General features: G+C 38.0%; 1 protein-coding gene across 3 annotated transcripts in view; it reads right to left on the reverse strand.

Moving 5' to 3' along the window:
- Positions 1-4,795: 4,795 nt before the first annotated feature.
- LOC113059721 (cell adhesion molecule 4-like) overlaps positions 4,796-22,180 on the reverse strand; it is a 119,060-nt gene continuing 101,675 nt past the window's right edge. For 2 of the 3 annotated variants that reach the window (XM_026228263.1, XM_026228262.1), the window contains exons 6-9: positions 19,900-20,072; positions 15,490-15,561; positions 10,632-10,760; positions 4,796-6,416 (exon numbers count right to left, since the gene is read on the reverse strand). In XM_026228263.1, coding sequence (XP_026084048.1) covers positions 6,307-6,416; positions 10,632-10,760; positions 15,490-15,561; positions 19,900-20,072 — 484 coding nt within the window. In that variant the 3' untranslated portion in view covers positions 4,796-6,306. The remainder of the gene's footprint in view (positions 6,417-10,631; positions 10,761-15,489; positions 15,562-19,899; positions 20,073-22,180) is intronic. The other variant, XM_026228265.1, reaches the window with a different exon arrangement.

Below are 22,180 nucleotides of genomic sequence, written 5' to 3' on the forward strand. Positions count from 1 at the left end.
CTTGCTCAATGGCTCTCTCTATTTCTCCACTAGTAATGCTTTGCCTGCCCCTGCACATCACCCACGCTTTGTTACTTTTCGCCCCGAGTGCTGCTAGACCCAGCTGGACCTCTCTGACGGCCTCTGTTCTCTTCCAGATGTATAGCCTATGCCCCCTCTTCTCTTCACCAACACCACTCAGCAGGTAGGCTTTGAGTGCACCTTGTTATCTGCGCCCAACCTGACCTCAAGTGTTATCTCCTCTCGAGTCAAATCTGTGGGGAGTGCTTTCCATTCAGTGGATGATTTCAAACACCCTGGACCGACACTGAAAGGTAAAGTTTCTCCAGAGATGTGAAGAGGTCACATACACCAAAAGTTTTCTGTAGAGTCCTTGCATGGTTTATATGAAATTATATTCAGCAGTTAAGTAAAACTAATCCAATGGCTTTCTGCAGTGTATTTGGATTAGGGTTGATCCATGTCATTTCAGATTGAATTAAAGAAGTGTGTTGCTGCAAAACGATTCTGTTCATACTTTTTTTTTTTTGTTATTTGAAACATAAAACTAAAGCATGAATGGTCATTTTTGAAGTGCCCTGAAATTATTATACACCTACATGTCATGTTTCTCTAATATGTACCCATTTAAATATAGCTAATGACTGTACTCATTAGTTATTTTTTAAATGGGCATGTTTTTTTTATTCTTAATGGTTTCAAACTCTATTGTTATTTGTATTGTATATTTGTTATTTATATGCAAAGACAATCTAGGCTAATATTATCAAAAGTTTACACCACCCATTTCAATTTGAATGAATTTTCCATTGTATTTTGGACATTGGACACTTCTTTTATGGATGGGCGCATATGAGGGTGAGTAATTTATGGTATGCTTTAAATTTTTGGGTGATCTAACCCTTTAAGATCAAAACACATTTATTTGTATCCTTGGTGTTTTTATGATTGAGGCCCCAATACCAACCATGTCAAAAAAAAAGTTTTCACTTTTTACAACTTTAGGGGCCAATTTATGAAAATACTTGAACTCAGCAGGGACACTGAACCATTTGGATTAAAAGAAAACAAATTTGTGTATATATCTTCCAATTCCTGCAAGGTTAGCAGTCGTAATTCTTGAGTTATCATACCCTGAACATGGCTTCCCAGATAAAACCTTTTTTTTTTTTTGGCAAGGAAATAATGATTTCTTCAGGGGGCTGAAAAATGATCAAATGGTTGCAATATGTATGGGAAAAAAAATCAGACCCAAGTTTCATGCAGCCACCAACAAATAAGCAATCTATAAACAAAACTGGTGCAGAAATAAACCTTTCTGATGTAATGAATCATTAGAAAGCACTTTGTAAATTGTTTTTATGTGGCAAAAATGGTCCAATAAATATTCCACTGCTGCCATGTTTAATCCCAGTGATACTCTGATTAACTGTGAAATGATGTAAGCAACAATCTCAGAAGACTGAATAGGCTACATCAAGATGTTTGCATATACATGATTAAATATAGTGGCCTACATTAAAATGTGTCCCATCAATGTTCAAACCCAGTACTAGCTTTTGGTTTGAACTCAGTGTTTAATTATAACAACTATAATAGAATATCAAGTGGGAGAGACTGTTTGAATGCTTCGAGATAATTAACCACTCAATAACTCCCAGGGAAAACAGGATTCCATAGCTGTTTTGATTAAATGCATACTTCTTATGTGCAGCCTGAATAAAAGCCATTTCACACTAATTGGATTATTCTTTTTGCTCACTTGTGCCAGTGCTGGTGTAAGAAATGACTCCTTTTGTATCTGAATATTTGTGTTGTGATCTCTGGGTCTTCCTATCCCTTCTTGTCGTCTCACCCCAATCTGCCCATTATCTATTCCTCCATCTAATGTTACTTTCACTCAGTTGTCTTTGTATTGTCCTGACTTTGATTTGTCTAGCACCTCTTCCTTTCTTGATTATTGTCTTCAGCTCATTTTCTTGCAAATGCTTTTCTCTCTCGTTAAAGTCTGCACTAACCTCCAAAGCCTAGGCGAATTATTGAGTGAAGCTGGACTGTCAGAAAGGGAAAACAAGTAAAAGCTCTCCCTAACCGAGAGCTCATTTGATGGTTTTCTCCGCTCGAGAGCCTTTAGCTTCCTGCTGATATGACAATCTTTCATCACTAAAGCAGCTTCAGTCAATTCATCGCACCTGCTCTAGCCCACACGCTCGAGAATGGGGTCATTACAAGGAGCTTGGAAGCTTTAAATCCGTCACGCACAGAATGTAACCATTTATTGTCTTTGGATAAAGGCGGAGTGCGCTGTTTGACCAGCATATGGCTTATTACCCATGGATTTGCCTTTGAGATGCCAGCCGAGCTTTTATAAACAAAATTACAAGAGATTGATTATGTTCAGATGAAGTCTACGGCTGTCATTTTTCATTTGAACTCCACATTTGGAGTTTGTCGGCTCACTGAAGCGTTACTCGCTTTGCAGAAGATCCAAAATTAAAAAACTGATCATGCTTTGTGAAGCATTTATACTTGTACTAAAAGAAGATGATCCTTTTTTAGATGGACAAAGTACACAACTTCGTTACTCGAGTGAAAGTGCAGTTACTACTGGTCAAATACTACTCCACTACAAGTTGAATTTGTAAAGACAGGTTTTTACTTTAGTAAAAGTACGAAACTACATGCTTTTAAAAGTACTTAAGTATCAAAAGTAAAAAGTAAATGCATTGTTTTATTGTCAGCTTGTTGTATACTTACAATACCTAATGCTATTAATGCAACCTACTGAATACACTGACTAGCTTGTATTATCTTTGGAATGAGCTTTTTTGTTACCAAACCTATAGAAACGGAACAATTGAATGAAGATCTTTAGTTTTTAACACTCCTACAGCTACATTGAACTAATTTTAATACTTGTTTAAAAGTTACTAAGTTCTTTTTCAAAGCGTTAATGAAGGATCTGATATGGTTCATTTTGGGCAAACAAAGCAAACATTGAAAAGAAAACAAATCTTTAGTCTTTTAAGAAAACTGAAACATACTCTCTCAGTATGGTCATGGGTATGCACGTTGTGCCAAAGAATCATCTTTTGTAATTTTGCCATCAACTGATCATTGTTCATAAAATGCTCATAAATCAGTGAACTTCACAATATGTGGCTAGGATTGGGTTTTGTTTGAATTATCTATTCCGATTCAGATTCTGCTTATTAATTTAAATTCTTATCAATTCCCAGTTTGGATTCCAAAGGTGTAAAAAATTGAAGTAAAACATTTTGACCTGTGTGATCATTTAACCTACTTCTTGATCATTTGTTTGCAAAAATAAAAAATAATGTATTTATGTGTATAATGGGAATACCAGAAACTGCCATCGGGAAAGAGACTAAGAATGCCAATGTGTAAAACTAATAGACTGAAGCTTTCATTTGTTCCTGCCTCGATAAAAATGCTGAATTCCACCAAAAATTATGCTCATATAAAATATTAGAACCTTGTGTTTTGCATTATATGTATTTTAAATATCAGACTAATACATTGTATTTTATTCTATTATTATTATTATTATTATTGTCTGTTCAGAGAACAACACATAGGGCCCTAGCACTTTGCCTAGCACAGAATAAACCCTGACAGCCTGAAGGGGTTTATTCTGCGAAAACAAGCAGCTGGATGTACATTATCCCTTACTTATTACATGGCTACTTGCCACATAAGTAAATAATTAGACGCAAAATATTTGAGTTGAAATATTTGAACGCAAAGCTTCTGTGAAGACAGCAGTTAGTTAATTTTACAAAGAGTTTTAATGAGTTAAAACACATACGAGTTCACACAGAATAAAAACTATACATTTTCTTGTAGATGAAGGTGTAGCCTAGGTCATTTTTATTTACCATATGCCGATCATTATCGTACTGTTTGGCCTAGGTAAGGCATCACATACAGTTCTCTCTTTAAAATCAATGCGGTGAACACACAGATGATCCCACCACACTATAAATATGTGCCTTTTCCGTCTTTTACTATCTTATTTGCCTTTTTAAAGCACTCTGTACAGTATTGCAGACATCCATTCATAGCTACGTGGAAAACGTTAGGCTCAGAAAGACTTGGCAACACCGGAAGGTCCTAGCAGATTGCAGGCCGCATTTTCGCAACAACAACGACAACAAAAAAAGAGTTCAGTGAATCTTAAAAATGCACGCACTGGAAAAACTTCTACATATAATGAATGTAGTGAAGTTGAAGTAGTTTCCAGAAAAAAATAATACTCAAGTAAAGTACAGATACTCAAAAAGTGTACTTAAGTAGTACTCAAGTAAATGAAGGCTACTGTCCTTAAGGAGCTGCTCAAAGCGAAGCAGCAGGTAAACGCAGTGTGTGCTTTGATTTCCATGTGACAGTTACTGTTAATGACAGGCTTCTTCAGAGCCTCTCCATCAATAGAGTACAAACACATCGATAAGTCATCCTCCCCTTGGCTTTTAAACGTAGACCCACCCCTCCCGGAGTGCTCAGCAAATGACTTCTGACACAATCGTATATTGATTGCAGTGGAATAATGGAGGAGTCCTATTTTAAAGCACCTGCTTTCTCTCTTCGATGTCTCTGCTCTTTTGTCAATGGAGTCTTATGATTCATCATCTCGGTCACACAGCTTTCATCTCTGCTGGATGCTTCTGCTAATTAAAATATCCTCTCCTTTTTCCTTGCTGCTTTCCTTCATTGCCACTGATGAAACTTGATTGTGTTGGCTTCACGAAGTCAGAAAATCAGTCTTTACACAAAATTCTTTAAGTATTTTTTATTTTGTCGTGCTTGGTATCTTTTCCCTATAAAGATGTACAGTTAGCTATATAAACAGCGACGCAAAGACTACAAAAATAAACAGGAAGTGAAAGACGAAGAGGAGATGGGCAACTAGAAGAAAAGACACAAAGAGGATCAAGAAGGACAGAAGAGAATGAAAGAGGAGGGAGAAAGTGGTTACACAGCTGTTTCTACTGGTAAAACTAAAGCATGGGAAGTATACAATTTATAACATTTACAATTATAATAACAGTAAGAATAATAATAGTAACCATAACAACGATCATAATAGTCCAAATTATAATTCATAAAAACAATTAAGACCTCTGATATCTTTTAAAGACCAACGAAATATATATATTTTTTTGAATTTTTATTTTTTTTTTTTTTTTAAAGATGACGTAACAGTAGTTTGTTCAGTTTTGCAGCTCTAAGCTAATATTCTGTGTTAGTACGATAGCATCGCTTGGTAATGTGCACAAAAAGAAAATTACATTTTTTTTCTTAAAAGAGCCATTTAACTTACTTTGTAGACTTTTTCATACAAATAATGACTTTAGAGATATGTTTCATTGTGTAAGTGTTTTTGTGTTTAGCAATCAAAAAAAAATAAGAAAAAAGAAAAAAAAAACATTGAAATTTCTGACATGTTCTCTACAAACTCCCTTCCTGTTTTTTCTCACCCACGTCGAGCAACTCACAATTTCACGTTTCCAGTGACTCTGCGATAATTAAGCCCCTTTTTACAGTTTCAGAGAGAGCGGTCTGCTCCAATTCATTCCTCTCATAAAAGAGAACATGTCTGATCTCTTAATTATTAACAAACAATAGTGGAGAGATAGAGGAGGGGGAGGAAGGAGCATTGGAGAGCGGGAAACAGAGAGTCACCGAGAGAGGATCAAAACTTTTCTTCACAAGTCAACAGGTTTTGGCCAACATGAGCAGATAATGGAGTTGCCAGATGAAAAGCGCAGATGAATACTTTATGAGGACGGCTCTGAGCTCTCGGCGCTGTCATTGGTGGATTTATTGTCTACCAGCTCAGTCTCTGAGGCCCAAATGCTTTGGCAAATGCAGGGAATTAAAATTTGCTCACGTTGGGACATTCAATAGCTCATAAGCTCTTTGCGGCTTCCCACAGTGACGCTGTTTCACCCAGTTATGGATCGGCCTGCTTTGAATGGACACTTTTCTCTCCTGGTCCTACAATTATGGCTAGTTGTCTATTGTACAAGCAAGTAAAAACATAAAGAGTGTGTGTGATGGTCTCTTTCAATCATAATCATTATCCTCTCCTCTCGGCTCTTTCGCTCTCCATCCTGCTCCATTATTGTCTCCGTCCTCTCCTTCCCACTCCAGCTTCATATGGCACGATTGTGATTCCCTCTGGTTGTCGTTGTGGTGGTGTGTAGGTCTGTTTGGGAACAGTGTGTGTTGCGGTGTGCACTCTGCAGTGGTCCAGTGTTTCTGAAGAGCCCCACCAGGGCGGCGCTACAGTAGGTACTCCTTCTTGCCCTGGGTGGCATCATTACCATTGAGGAACGCCTCCTGTACCTCACCGTGTTCATCCAACCCACTGGCCTCATGAGTCAAATATGAACCTAGCAAGAAAGACAATTTAATCAGAATTAGGTTCATACTTCTTTGCAGGAATTAAAAGTACAAAAACAACAACAAAAACATATTAATTCACTTGTTGAGTACAATGAGATATATTTTCTATTGAAACAGGATGCCGAAGTGATTGTGTTTTTTGTTGTCTTAATTATTGTCTCTTTCTGTATTGATTTAAATCCAGTAGGTGACAACCCCAATAAAAAATATGGTAAGCTGCTTCTACCTGACATTTATGAAATAAGCCTGTGTGGTGGTTTAACCTTTCAGTTCAAATCACCAATTATTATATAGATGACTGAATGCGTATTAGTGTGATTTTAGTTCACTTTTTTTATTTACAACATTTATTTACAGCAGAATTCACAAAAAATAAATCAAATTAAAGAGCTGAGTTTGAACCATCATACGAACGCACTGCAAGAGAATTTGCAATTGGAATTTTGATGAAAAACCTTGACTGAAAAACTTCCTAGCATCAGTTAATTAGTAACTTGTGTGCTTTTGTAATTTTTATTAGTTTTTAGTTACTTCTATTTAGCTTTATATTTATTCCAGTTTTGTTTTTAAGTAATTTTAGTAATTAAACTTAAGTTAGTTGTCAAAGCAACATTTAAATTTTTTAAGGCTTCATGTTAATGTTTAGAATTGATTTATTTTCAGCTTTATTTCAATAAACAAAATTATTTTAAATAATTTCAGTTTTACAAACCTGATTCCAAAAAAGTTGGGACACTGTAATTATAAGTAAAAAAAGGAATGGAATAATTTACAAAGCTCATAAACTTATATTTATTTACAATAGAATATAGATAACATATCAAATGTTGAAAGTGAGACATTTTTAAAATGTCATGCCAAATATTGGCTAATTTTAGATTTCATGAGAGCTAAATTAAATGTACATAAGGAACAGCTGGAGGACCAATTTGCAACTTATTATGTCAATTGGCAACATGATTGGGTATAAAAAGAGCCTCTCAGAGTGGCAGTGTCTCTCAGAAGTCAAAATGGGCAGAGGATCACCAATTCCCCCAATGCTGCGGCGAAAAATAGTGGAACAATATCAGAAAGGAGTTTCTCAGAGAAGAATTGCAAAGAGTTTGAAGTTATCATCATCTACGGTGCATAATATCATCCAAAGATTCAGAGAATCTGGAACAATCTCTGTGCGTAAGGGTCAAGGCCAGAAAACAATACTGGATGTGTGATGTGATCTTCGGGCCCTTAAACAGCACTGCATCACATAAAGGAATACTGTATTGGAAATCACAACATGGGCTCAGGAATACTTCCAGAAAACATTGTTGGTGAACACAATCCGCCGTGCCATTCGCTGTTGCCAGCTAAAAGGTAAAAAAAAAAGAAACCATATGTAAACATGATCCAGAAGGGCAGGTATTTTCTCTGGGCCAAGGCTAGTTTAAAATGGACTGCGGCAAAGTGGAAAACTGTTCTGTGGTCAGACAAATCAAAATTTGAAGTTCTTTTTGGAAAACTGGGATGCCATATCATCCGGACTAAAGAGGACAAGGACAACCCAAGTTGTTACCAGCACTCAGTTCTGAAGCGTGCGTCTCTGATGGTATGGGGTTGCAAGAGTGGGCAGCTTACACATCTGGAAAGACACCATCAATGATGAAAGGTATATCCAAGTTTTAGAACAACATATGCTCCCATCCAGACATCGTCTCTTTCAGGGAAGACCTTGCATTTTCCAACATGACAATGGCAGACCACATACTGCATCAATTACAACATCATGGCTGCGTAGAAGAAGGATTTGGGTACTGAAATGGCCAGCCTGCAGTCCAGATCTTTCACCCATACAGAACATTTAGCGCATCATAAAGAGGAAGATGCGACAAAGAAGACCTAAGACAGTTGTGCAACTAGAAGCCTCTATTAGACAAGTATAGGACAACATTCATATTCCTAAACTTGAGCAACTTGTCTCCTCAGTCCCCAGACCTTTGCAGACTGTTATAAAAAGAAGAGCGGATGCCACACATAAACATGGCCTTGTCCCAACTTTTTTAAGATTTAAAATAATCTTATTGTCCCTTACAATTATTCATTTTCTCACTTTAAACTTTTGATATGTCATCTATGTTGTATTTTGAATAAAATATTGAAATTTGAAACTTCCACATCATTGCATTCTGTTTTTATTCACAATTTGTATAGTGTCCAAACTTTTTTGGAATCGGGTTTCTACTTCACAATAACAACACTGCCCCCATGACGCCTAGCCCTGGTGCTCCTCCATATAAATTTTTAATCAGATTCTCAGTGTATTCTCATTTGTAAAAGTCAATATAAGTTTTGCATGTTCCCCTCCACATACACCCGAGTGTGCTCAATCTAAACTGTCCCCTGGGGATTCATGCTGCTCTATTAGATGGCACACATCTAAACATTCTTCATCAAGTTTTTGCCAGTCACAGCGTCTTTTTGCAGGGCCAGCAAAAGTCATCTACTGCAATTGGAGGGGACGTATGCAGATCAACTTTTAATTATTCACAGAATTCAGTAGGAATAATAACCTCTGACATTTTACTGCACACTCAGCGATTTGGTATATTGCGACCTTTTTAATTCACATCATCATTTGAAACAATGGATTTGCGTCTGTGGCTGGGGGACAAATAACTGAAATTACTCGGGCAGAAGTGACTTTGTGGCACCAGCATGACACTGTTTAATTAAAAAAATCTATCTTATGTACGTGCAATTTTGCTTTCCTATATTGCAAGAGGCCGATGGGCCATTAAACATAGTGATGTCGTAGACCGCGCAGGACCAGCACAATGCATCAGAGCTGTAATGTTCCTCTTCCTGTGCCCTAAGATTAATCACTTCCATTCTGCCTTTCCAGCCACCCCAAGGTTAGACAGGATCAACCCTAATGCTCTCTGTCTCTGCGCTGATGGGTGAAATAACCACATCTGACTCTGGTTGGCAGGTGAGCTCGGGTTCCTCCCTGCCCTCTGCCTCCGCCCCAATTTACAGGTGCAGTGATCTTTATTGGAAACGGTAACACACAGAGATTGCCAGAAGTTCTTAAAGAGTTCAGGGACGAGGTAATTAAGTTTTCTTTATAGATGCACCACGATACAATGGCGAAAAAAGGCAATTAAACACAAGGACTTTCTTTCTTTCTCCCTTTTCTCATCTGAACACATTTACACTTTAACATTCTATGTACCCTCAGGAACACGCACACAAAAAAGAAACACCTACACCAACTATTCTCAACTATTCTCTCCTCCTGATTTTTTTTGCTCATCCATTATATCACCTTAGGGGTGGGCGGCATGATCAAAATCTACAACAGGATCACAGTCATTTATTCCTGTGAAGGCAAAGCTGAATTTCCAGCATCATTATTCCAGTCTTCAGTGTCACATGATCCTTCACAAATCATTCTAATATGCTGACTTGCTGCTTATAAGAAACATTTATTATTATTATCAAAGCTGAAAACAGTTGTGATGCTTCAGGAAGGCCATTTTTTAGAAACAGAAATCTTTTATAACAATGAAAATGTCTTTATTGTCTCTTTTGATCAATTGAATGTATCCTTGCTGATTTATAAGTGTTATATATTTATTATAAAGAAAATAAATCAACATATGTAGGGATGGTAGTGCTTATAACTAATATTCAGAATTCTCTGAAACTAATATTCTTCTTGGATTAATGTCAAATAGTAGATATATGAAACATCTGTTCAAACACACTTGAATAAGTTGACGTGGCTTGGAAAATATAAACACTTTAAACCCTACTTTGCATTTCTTGCCTATAATAAACACCCTGTGATAAGTTCATCCTCACATCTCGCTCTGTAGTTATAACATTACTCAATGTTTGTTCCTGGTTGTCGCATGAAAAAAAAACTTTGATAAGAATCCACTGCGGTATAAACAGTACAGAACAATCCCAAGAGAATAACATTTCTACCATCAATATTACACAGCCCAATCTTAAACCACCAGTGTTCTTTTTCTAGTTCATGCTAATGCTGGCTCTCACTGCACCAGCAAACACCATCAAACTGGATGAGTGACTGAACCTGGTTGATGTTGATGCAGTGTGAACCAGCCTTTATCTTACTTCCTCCCTCTCCTCAGAAGTTGAGGTGCTGCATGTCTGTGTGTCACCACAGGTTAAGGGTTTTTGTAGAGAGAGGAGGTCACCTTTCTGTCGGACGGAGCACCAGATGGTGACGATGAGCACACAGATGACAGTGAAGACCAGCAGAGCCAGGATGCCCCCGATCACTGCATACGGAACAGCACTGTGCGTTTCCACCACTGCTCCAGGGTCTGAGACACACACATACACACACACACACACAAAGTTTTAGCTTCAGCATTTTAACTAAAAAGAAGTGACCTGGGAAAACAAGGAACTGTGATTAAAGCATCATGTTATTTTATTTCTCTGCATTTTATTAGTTGAAAGAGAATGGCTGCAGAGGAAAGATGCAATCAGAGTCTGTGTGTGAAGTATACAGTGAAGTTTTACCTAAACTGACAGATAGGAAACAGTGAGAGGCAGGCAGACACTCTAAATCAAGGCATGAGGCTGGACAGCACCCTTAAATATTTAACAACCTGTTTACACTACACAGCAGTGGGGAGAAAAGCAAAATAGGAGACATGGAGACCGGGTGACAGGAAGAACAGAAGAGAGAAAGTGACATGCCAGATGAGAAAAAATGCCAAGAAAGAGTGAGGAAGGAAAGTGCTGTATGTTTGCTTGCAGGACAAAAATCAGCAACACCAATAAGGAAAGTTTTCACGAGTGCCTGGAAAAAAAGACAAGCGACCCAATCATAAAGGGATAGTTCAGCAAAAAAAGTTATTTTTTACCCCCACTTAGTTCCAAACCTGCATGACTTTATTTCTGTGGGACAAAACTGCAAGAGCTCATGACCAAGGCTGTTATTTTCTAACTTTACAATCAGGGTTATTATCATTAGCTAAAACTAAATTTATTAAAAACTTGTCTGTTAATTTAATTAAATCTGAAAAAATGTATAATATGAGATGAAAAACCTGAACTAAATGAAAAATAGATATGTTGGTCTAAAATTAATCATTTTTTTTAAGACTATTAATTTAAAGGTGAAGGGTGTAATAATGTTCTTCTGTGGGTAAGCCAAAGCGACTGCTCCGCCCCCAAACACACGCCATTGGTTGAGCTGATGTTGCCGTGTGGGGCTGGTCAAGATATTCAAACAAACACAATATTTCACCACAGAGCCCCAGTGTTTACATTTTTTCGAGGGAAATAAACCTGCAAATGGATTTACTTACAGTCATCTCTTCACATTAAGCTGGGATAAGAGAAAGTATTTAAACATCAAAAAAATTACACACTTCACCTTCAGCGCAAATGTTTCAGAAACAGCGGGAGAGCTAGAAAGAGGGAGGTCGCCTTTGAACAGGCTGTCGAATAACATTTCATTAGGAGTCCATTACAGAGATGATGAAAAATTAACACTTCTCCCTGCCTCACGCACACGTTTCAGAGAACTAGCCACCCGGCTCTGAGAAAGTGACATTAAAGAGACCGGAGCATCTCTCGCTTCTACTTGCAGTTGTCTCTCACAGTTTTTATCCCTTCATTTATTGCTGTATACTTGAGACAGGAAACAATTCCATTCAGAAAGAGAAATAGCAAGATGTGTGTGAAGGATAGAGCCAGCAAAAAAGGGTCATAGATTCAATGACTGTGCACTTTGAGGTGCATGAAATGGAAATGTCAGAAAATGCATCTGATATCTTGTGCAGGTCAGTGTGCTGGAGCTGCTGTGTGAGGTTTGTGCAGTGTTGCATGATGCTGATGTCTTGCAGTACAGTGGAGTCTCTTAGTAGTTCTCTCAGGTGGGAGGATCAAGGGCTCCCGTCTGACCGACCTCACATCCCACAACATCATGAATGACAAGCGATGCTGTGTAGAGCCAGGCCTCTTTAAAAGGGTCATTGTGTCTTTTTTTTTTTGCTCTCTTTCTTGCTCTCTCTTTCAGCATGTGTTTCTTTATCTGTTCTTACATTCTAATGAAAAAACAAGGCGCAGCAGCTGAGCAGATCCTCTGGAGAGCAGTGCTAGTGCTTCAAATAACAAGGGCACTTGGAAGACAATAGGATTTTGCGCACATGCATCTTAAAGAACATTAATAAACACAAAACATGAATGAGAAGATGAGAAGCTAGGCGATTTAGCAGGAGAAGTACGCTTTGGAGCAGAGCCATCAGGGAGGAATTCGGATATGTTGAGGTGGAAGACAATTAAAAACCTGGATTTGCATTTCCTGAAGGAAATAACAGTGCTTGCAAGCCAGCAAACAGTAACAGTAAAATTTAAGGTAAAGTGATTAACAAAAAAAGCTGTGAAACCAAAGACAGAGACAGGGAAAGACAGAAATTGACAATATAATATGGAATATAGATGAATGAGTAAGCCTAGAGCCCTGCCTTTGTAGCTTGAAGACGCACAGAAGGAACAGATTAAACATGAAGTAGAATGTATAAAAAGACCAAAGCTGCTTCCCAGTTCACCAACCTATACTATGCCCCAAAACTGTGTCATTCTGTGAAGAAAAAGTACATGCTTTGGTACATATCACGTCATAAAATTGCATTTTTAACAGCCAATCTGTTGTATTGTTACGCACATCCTGTTAGTGTAAACTGGCCTGTCAATCATCTTGATCTTCCAGTCTTGGGACATGCAGAGAACTCAACCTCATGTGTTTTTCTTTTTAAGTTGTATCATGTATCATTAAAAAGTTCACAATGTTACATTAATTAAACATTGTGACATTATTTAAAATTACATTAAATAAATGTCACGTTAAATGTTGATAATTATCACTCAAACATTTTTATCTTAACTTTATAACCATCATTTGTGTAGTTTTTTAATAACTTTTTTTTTAAAAACCTTTATTTAACCAGGGAAATAATCACATTGAGATAAATATCTCATTTACAAGTGAGCCCTGGCCAAGGTAGCAGCACACAATATACATAACTACATAAAACAAGTTACACAACACACACATATACAGCAATAAAGCAAGATTAAACGTTAAGAGCAAGTACAGACAGATTTGAATGTTTGGTTGAGATATAACTTGAACTCATTAATTGAAATAAGTACATCAAGTTTCAATGATCTTTGGATCTCATTCCAAGCAGCTGATGCGCTATAAATAAAAGCAGTTTTTCCAATCTCTGTCTTCATTAAAGGAACATTTAAAAGAATATATCTACTTGAACGTAGATTATACCCTTGACTATTAAAAGTTAATAGACTATTCATATATTGAGGAAGCTGGCCAACTAATGCCTTATACACAAGTATGAGCCAGTGCTTGTACCTTCTTATATGAAGTGAAGGCCAACCTACCATTTCATACTCTGCACAATGATGAGTGTGATATTTTGTGCAAGTTATAAATCTTAGAGCAGAGTGATAAACAGAATCTAATGATTGTAAGAGAGCTTTAGTGGTATTTCTGTAAAAAAAAACATCTCCATAATCTAAGATAGGTAAGAAGGTAGATTCCACCAACTTTCTCCTGGCTGACTGTGAAAAACATGCACTATTCCGAAAATAAAACCCCAGTTTGTAGTTCTAAAGCAAATCCTCCCCCAGCTTGCAATGGGTAAGAGAGTGCACGGTTTTGCACTCTGAATTTTTACTGGAAATTGTAGACCATCCAAGTAACTTTGCGATAGTCACTTCAACATACCATGATTAGAGACACACTCATTCTAATTTCAAATACTATTTAGGACAGCTAGTGTGTGAATTGGGATGCAGCACACCGCAGTTTTGTATGCACATATCACAACGACCTCATCTTAATCAGTTACATTTGGAATTCTGAACATTTTGTCAACATAAAGATGTGTTCATGCCATGTTGAAGTTACCATAATTATGGGATTCTGACTTGTACTGTAAGAAACATTCACATCCTCATAGAACTTGTAATTGCAACTTGTAATTTCTTAATTCTGAAAGCTCCAACTTGTACCTGTCATGCAGAATCACACGGAAACATTAAAAAGTGCAGCAAATTCAGCAGGTAAATTAGTTATGTAGTTATCTCTTAATATTTCTTATTTCTCTTAAAAATTCCAATTATTGACTAAATGTAAATGCAAGACTAAATGAGAGACACAATGCAGTTTAATGTGGCTAAATCAGAGTAGGACAACTAATACCAAATTTGCTGCTTAATAATCTGAATAAAAGTTTTTTTAATAACGTATTTGCATTACTACTGTTACTTGTTTTATTTGGGTTTTGTCTGTTGATTCATGTTGCTGTTAATAGAGTTGAAATAGAACACATTATTCCGAGGACATGAAATGAAGTAGAATATCAGGGTTGTCATATAGTAATTACTGTAATTACAACATGGCGTGAATGCACCATAAGTCAATACAACTTAATTACATTTTTAAACAAATATAAACTTCACAACAAACAAAAAGATATTATGAAGGGCTGACAGCGTTTCACAGCAATAATCAGTGAATGTATTTAACATACCAGTTTTCCAAATCTATAGTGTTTAACAAAATAAAATCCCCCCCCTCTAACTTATCATCTAGTATAAGTAGTGGGTTTTCAATGTAATATATCATATGAAATTATGAAGAAAATAATTTTCAAAACAAATGGAGCAAGCAGAAATAACTGCAGAAATGTGTGTAGAAGAATGAGAAGAAGATAAGACGTTACTACAACACTCGTGCAAGCACTGTAATAAAACTGTCACTCATTACACAAAGAGGTTAGCCAATCACAGCAGAGGTTGTTTACATAATTCCTAGCGCTACAAAAGCAAAGCCAGCCTGATTTATTCTCAGGGATAGAAAGAAATTCAAATGTAGTCATGCAAAACTAAATTACGACTATTTTTGGTGCAATAAACTAACATTAAGCACAACTCAGGAAACAAAGGGAGGTAAAAGGGAAGTGAACAATTGAATAGAGATGAGGTAAGGTGAGGTGATGGAAGAAGGGTTACCTGGGTATTCCTCTTTAAAGGATGGAAGGATGGTGTGAGCGATGGCAGGTTGAGAGTTGGGAGGGACAGACACTACAAGGGAATGGATTTACAACAGGGTTATTTACTACCTACTGCAGCTACATACAAGCACATGCAGGGGAAAACACAAGCAAAATGAGGCCTGTCAGTGTGTGAGTGAGTGTACGAGTGTGTGAGCCAGACATAAACCGTGATGTTCATGAATTACACCCCTCTGCCAGGGTCAAGGGTCTGTTTGCGGGTAACATCTCCAGCCAGCAGGGTGCAGCAGTTTCCTGTTCCACTCTTTCATTTCTTGCCACTGCAAAATACTGCAGTTACTGTGCACCCCGGGCTCGCCTCCCTCTCTCTCTCTCACTGTAATCTTCAATCCCTCCATCCCAAAGATCATCAATCTTCCTGCTCTGTTCACCATCCTCCAGACCTCTAATATAAGCACTAGCCTCATCGCTCTTTCTCGCCCCATCTCGTTCCTGATACTGCCTCGCAGCTCTCTCCTCCATCTGCATATGGGTCTACAGCTTTTTATGCAACAAAGAGCAGCAACACAGTATTCGTTTGTGTATGTGCGTGCGTGGGCTTCAAAACTTGGAGGGATTAAAAGCAGGGTACCAGACCGATCAATAACCAACGCAGATCAATATCGCAAGACCACCATGACTCTTTAGAAAGAGGAAGGCAGCTGATCAACACTCTCATTCCTCTTCTCTCAATATGTCTCATCTTTCCCCTAGGCAAACAGTTCAGATATTTAAAGGTATAGTCTTTTCCTCAAAAGCAATTCTTCAAGGGGAAATTCTTTTAAAAATGTGAATTCTGTCATCATTTACTCACCCTCATGTCAATCCAAACCTATGTATTGTGACTTTTATACCTTACAACTGAGTTAGTCAGCTGAACTCAATACCTGAAACAATTCCATTTGAAAAAAAAAAACAATAATAATAATTAGACAATTTTGTGAACTTTGTATAACCAATTCACTGAAAAGTTGTTTGATTTGTTCGCAATTATCATTATCATAATGCAAAAAAAGAAAAAAAGTAATGACAAAGCACTGAATAACAAATTTGATTTGGTGTGTTTCTTGCATAAAGACTGAATATCACTTTAGACGGCTTGGAGTACAGCACACAAATTATGTGGATGACTTTTGTTATTTTATGGGGCTTTTGGATCCTTTTAAAGCTTGAACGCTTCAGGCCCAATTTATTGTAATTGCATGGAAAGTGGCAGTCATTTTTTTTTTTCCCTTTTGTGCTCTACGGAAGAAAAAGAAAGCAATGCAGGTTTGAAATGACATGTGGGTGAGTAAATAATGACCGAATTTTGGTTTTGGTTGCCATATTCTGTCATTAACATCCTTTCTTATTACATTTCCTGTCCCTCTTTCCTTTCTCATCTCTTTTCAGTGCTCCCACGTTCTCATTCATTACATTTCTCGGTTTTTCCTGCACTTTTCCCAAAACCCATCATTTTAAAGGCGTTTCTTCTTTGCTGCTTCCTGCACATCATTACGGCTCAGGCTGGAAGCTGATAAACATTTCATCACACAGATGTTTGGGTGAGTCACGTCACTAATGTTGCTCTCTGGGTTTTTGGGACTTTTGTGATTTTGTGTGTGGGGTTTTGTGCCACATTATCACACCAAAGAAAGAAAGAGTGGCAGATCTTCAAGTTGTTCTGATGCTCTCTGAATATGGAGTCTGTAAATCCCACAGTCTCTCACCTCTCCCTTCCTTGCTCAAAGGTCAAGCCTCAGTCGTCAACTCGACACACTCCTCGACTCGCCACGCTTAATATTCCTGTCATGACTATCCAAAGGTAAAAATATGACATTTTCAATTACCATATCCCCTCTTGCTCACGCTTTCTTCTCCTTTTCCTGAGTTTCACTTCATTAATTAACTGCCCATGTTGTTTCTTCCAATTAGAGCCACAGCTCATTACTGTGCTACATTTTTCCTCTCTCCTGCAAGCAACGTTGGTTCTCCTTATCTCATTCTCCATCCCTCCTTTCACTCATTTTAGTTTCAGTGGCTCTCTGAGGTCATTCAGTTGTAATGGTTTTTATTGGCAGCAGGGTCCATCGTGGCTAAGTATTACATAAGCATGTCTACAGGGGACTGTCCTTTGACCGTTTGACCACTGGACAAGCTGCATATGTGCAGGCGAGGAGTACACCTACACATATCCAAATATGCTTTTCTGTGGCGGTATTTTCAGTTAATGACGTTTTCCACCTTTTTGCATTTCTGTAATTTCATTAAAGCATTGTTTAGCATGTTCGAGACATTTTTCTCATAGAGACTTTTGGCTGCTGCCTGCAATGTAGGTGATTTCAGGCTTAACAGATCTTGCGTAGGCTAAACCCAAACCCACGCAGACACATTCTAACAAATATTAAAAGTAGTAACACTTTAAAATGTTTCTTAAGTGGGTTTGGCAAAAAAGTGAGTACTAAATATATATGCAAATATTTCCAGACAGGCAGAGATAAAGTAACACAGACAGGCGTACCTGTTGAGCCATGTGGTAATAAACACGCACTTGCAAATTTCAAAAAAAAAAAAAAAACAAGGTCTCCACCTCCGTCCTTTTTTTTTTTTGTCTTTCCAGACTCATTTTGTCTTTCTCTCACCTTCCTCCAGTTTATAATCATCATTCTGTTCAAATTGGCTGTAATTCCTCATTTTGCACTTCATGGCCACTTTAGACAAACAATAAATCAGTGAGAAAAAGTTTGTTAGTGGGAAGCGGCAGGATATTGAGATCAGGCCTCGTCCGCCCTCTCGTGTCACCGTGACTGCCGACTCATCATCTCAATCCTTCTCCCTCATTCTCTATCAGCCTTCAGCAGTCAGCCTTTTCTCTCGTTTTAGTTGCACTGAGCATGGGATTTCCAGCGGATGAAGCCTAAATACACTGATACCGCTGAGAGTTAACACCAAATCTTGTTCATTTACTCCCACACAAACACATTAAATGGGAAGGTCGGTGTTCTGTGTAGGAGAGCAACGAAAGAAAGAAAAAGGAAGGAAGGAAGGAAGACTGGATGAAGGGAAGGCAGGTAGGAAGAAAGGAAGTATAGAAGAAACAAAGAAAAAAAGAAAATAGGAGGGGTAGAAAAGGCTTGAAAGAAGACAGGGAGGAAAGAAAGAACAAATAAAAGATTAAAGGAAGGAACGAAGGAAAAAAATAAGAAGAATGTAAGGAGAAGGGAATTGAAGAAAGGAAAGAATAAAAGATGTAACTAAAGGAAATAGAATATGAATATGAAGGGAAAAAATGGAAGGGATAAAAAGGGGGAAAGAAGAGGTGGATCAAGGGAAGTATTAAACCTAAGGAAGTAAATGAGACATGAATGAAGGAGAGAAGGATGAAAAGAAGGAAGGAAGGAAGGAAGGAAAGAAAAAATGGAGGAAGAATTTATGAATAGAAGGAAGACAGAAATAGAATAGAGGGAAAGGAGAAAAATAAAGGAAGGAACAAAGAAATTAATAAAGTAAGGAAGAAAAGAAAAACTGGAAAGGTGGATGAAAATAAGAAACAAGGGGAGGAAATGAAGGAAGATCAAAGAAACTAAGGAAGAACAGAAGGATGTAAGTAAGGAGGGAACTAATAAAAGGGACAAGAAACCAGGAAGAACGGATGGATGGAATGAATAAAGGAAGAAAAGAATGAAGAAGTAAAAGAGGGAGGAAAGAATGCAAGGAGGAAGGAAGGAAGAGTAAACAAGCAGAGAAAGGGATTCCTAGGACATTTTCTAAAGTGCAGAGGTGTTTCAAAGCTAAGAGGCTCACCTACACAGAACCGCCGATAGAACGAGCAGAAGAGAGAGGGAGCGAGGGATAGAAGCGGGATGAAAGATGACATTCCCACCCACCTGCGCTCTCCGAGCTGCCTCGTTAAGGTGCGTGTTTGATGGCTGTCGTTACCATGCAAAAAAAGGAGGAGGAAAAAGAAAGGAGGAAGGCCTCAGGGGATCTAATTTCTTGCACTATTTCAAAAAATACATCACACACCCTGCGGGTCTACAAACACAGCTGGAAGATGCAGTACCCCGCACAGCCACAGGGGGCAGACCTGGCCGAGATAGGGAGGACAAAAAATACACACACACAGTGGTGGGAGAACAAGACTACTGTCGCATTTAAAACCTCTGTAGCTATAAAGAACCCACGCTGTTCTCGAATGGAAAAGAAAGTGTAGTTCAGGGAAGTGTGTCCGTGTATATACATATGGAATTGTTTTGTAATTCCGAGAGGTGTGAAAGCAGGTTTCGTACAAAAGCCTACAGATTTTGCCATGCAAAAATCTGGACTGTGCTGAGTAGTTTAAAAAGGGTAAGGGGTAATGTCATGTGACCAGGGACATTCGTTCTCTTACCATACACCAGCAGTGTGTAGTGGTCGGCTGCGCGGCCGTAATTATTATGGGCCTGACAGAGGTAGGTGCCGTTGTGTGATTGGCTGAGGCGAGACATTTGGAGAATGTTGCCCGTTTTCTCCGCCCTCTCAGGAAGACTGTCGTTCACTCGTGACCACTGGATGTCACGTGGTCTAGAAGACAACAAAGAAACACATTAAGCAATCAAGAAATTATCAAAGGACCAAGGCATTAAAAGAATTTTAACAAACAAATCTTCTCAAAATAATTAGGCACCAGGGACTAAAGACAATAGAAATCAGATAATATAAAAAAGATCAAAAAGAGATAAAAGGATTTGGGGGAGGGAAAAAACATTTCTTAATCAGTATTTTTGTTGGGTAAAAAAATTAATCAGCCTTAAAGCAAATAATTTATATAAGTGTCTATTTTTCTGAAATAAAGTTGTTATTTGGGTAAGATAAGATTTGTTTTCAGAGAGTATGTTAAATTAATTAATTATTGTTCATTATATTTATAAACCCCACTGAATTATTTTATTTATTTTATCTCTGCCGATCTTCTGAAATATGCATCTAATGGACATATTTTTAACCCATCCTCAGGGAGAGGATTTATGAACGCATTAAAGTGATGCAACTGACACCTTTTGGTCACATGACAACAACAACATGATGAAGTACATCTGGATTACATTCATACTTCACACATTAAAAAATTTACTTTATAATTGTTGCAAATTAATTACTCTTTCAAAAAAAGTACCTACTCAAAAGTATTTAGTTTTGGATATAGCCATTCCCTTATCTCTTTCCTAAATCTTTTTGAATGAATCAGTTGAAAGAATGAATCAATGACTCACTCACTTCATATGTGAATGAAAACACATACATGGGGCAAAGACAAAGGGGGTTTTCAAGCATCAAAAAAATTACAGTTACAGTTTCCACAGAAGTAAAATGTTATGTTATGTATGTTTAATTAATTATTAATTTAACCAAGGTTTTAATTATCAGCTGCTTCAAAATGCATGCTATTAACAAAACCATTGCTGAAACTTTTGCAGTTGGCCAGTTGTACAAATAAAAACAACATAACTACATAAACAGTGAATGTATAAGGGAAATGACGTATGACAAAAGAGCATGAAAGGAGGGGATTACACACACACACGTTGGTATAGGTGGTTTATGTTTTTAAAGCCTTCTGAATTACGAGGACACAGGAAATGTCCTCATAATCCACCTTTACATTGTAATACCTATGTCATACCTATTTCATTTGAGTCCTCATAAAACACCCAAACTGGTGCACACACACACACACACACACACACACACACACTCACACACACACACTCACACACACACATGTTGGTATAGGTGGTTTATGTTTTTAAAGCCTTTTGAATTACGAGGACACAGGAAATGTCCTCATAAACCACCTTTACATTGTAATACCTATGTCATACCTATTTCATTTGAGTCCTCATAAAACACCCAAACTGGTGCACGCACACGCACACACACACACACACACACACACACACACACATGTTGGTATAGGTGGTTTATGTTTTTAAAGCCTTTTGAATTACGAGGACACAGGAAATGTCCTCATAAACCACCCAAACCCACACACACACACACATACACAAACACAAACAGCTGCGAGGTGATCCACAGCAGCAGGAGATACGTGGAAACTGTAGGGCAAAAAGCCTAAGGCTTCAGTTCTGAGCCCACCGCCTGTGAAACGCCTCATCCCTCATCCACCCTGGCCGGAAGACAAGTCTACGTCATCACCGTAATCCCACAGGACACGTTTAATTACAGCCCTCACAGGATTCAGCGTACAGCACCACACGCACATGCTCTCAGATACATACTGTATGAGCACAAATGCCGAGGATGAGCCAGACAGAGTGCTGAGGAATAATAAACACACCCCTCCAACAAATGCAGACGGTGTTTAATTGGTGATTAATGTCTGATGAACATGATCGTAATGGCTTTATAACCAAGCAGCACGACGCAGTGTACTGTGAGTTCAGTTACTGTAGAACAGCATCTTGATCCATCTCTCATCCCTCCCATCAATACTCTCATTTATCTCAACCTATCCAGAGAGCGCTCCCTCTGTGGGTGGGCAGTCTATTCTCATTTCTCATCCCCGCATTCTGTAATCCTCAAACATGCCCCTACAATTAAACATTTACATATTTCAGACTCTCTTTCCCCCACCGTATAAATCACGTAGCCTTTCATTTCTCTTTCCTAGC

This window comes from Carassius auratus, chromosome 41, assembly GCF_003368295.1.
Source record: "Carassius auratus strain Wakin chromosome 41, ASM336829v1, whole genome shotgun sequence".
Taxonomy (NCBI): Eukaryota; Metazoa; Chordata; class Actinopteri; order Cypriniformes; family Cyprinidae; genus Carassius; species Carassius auratus.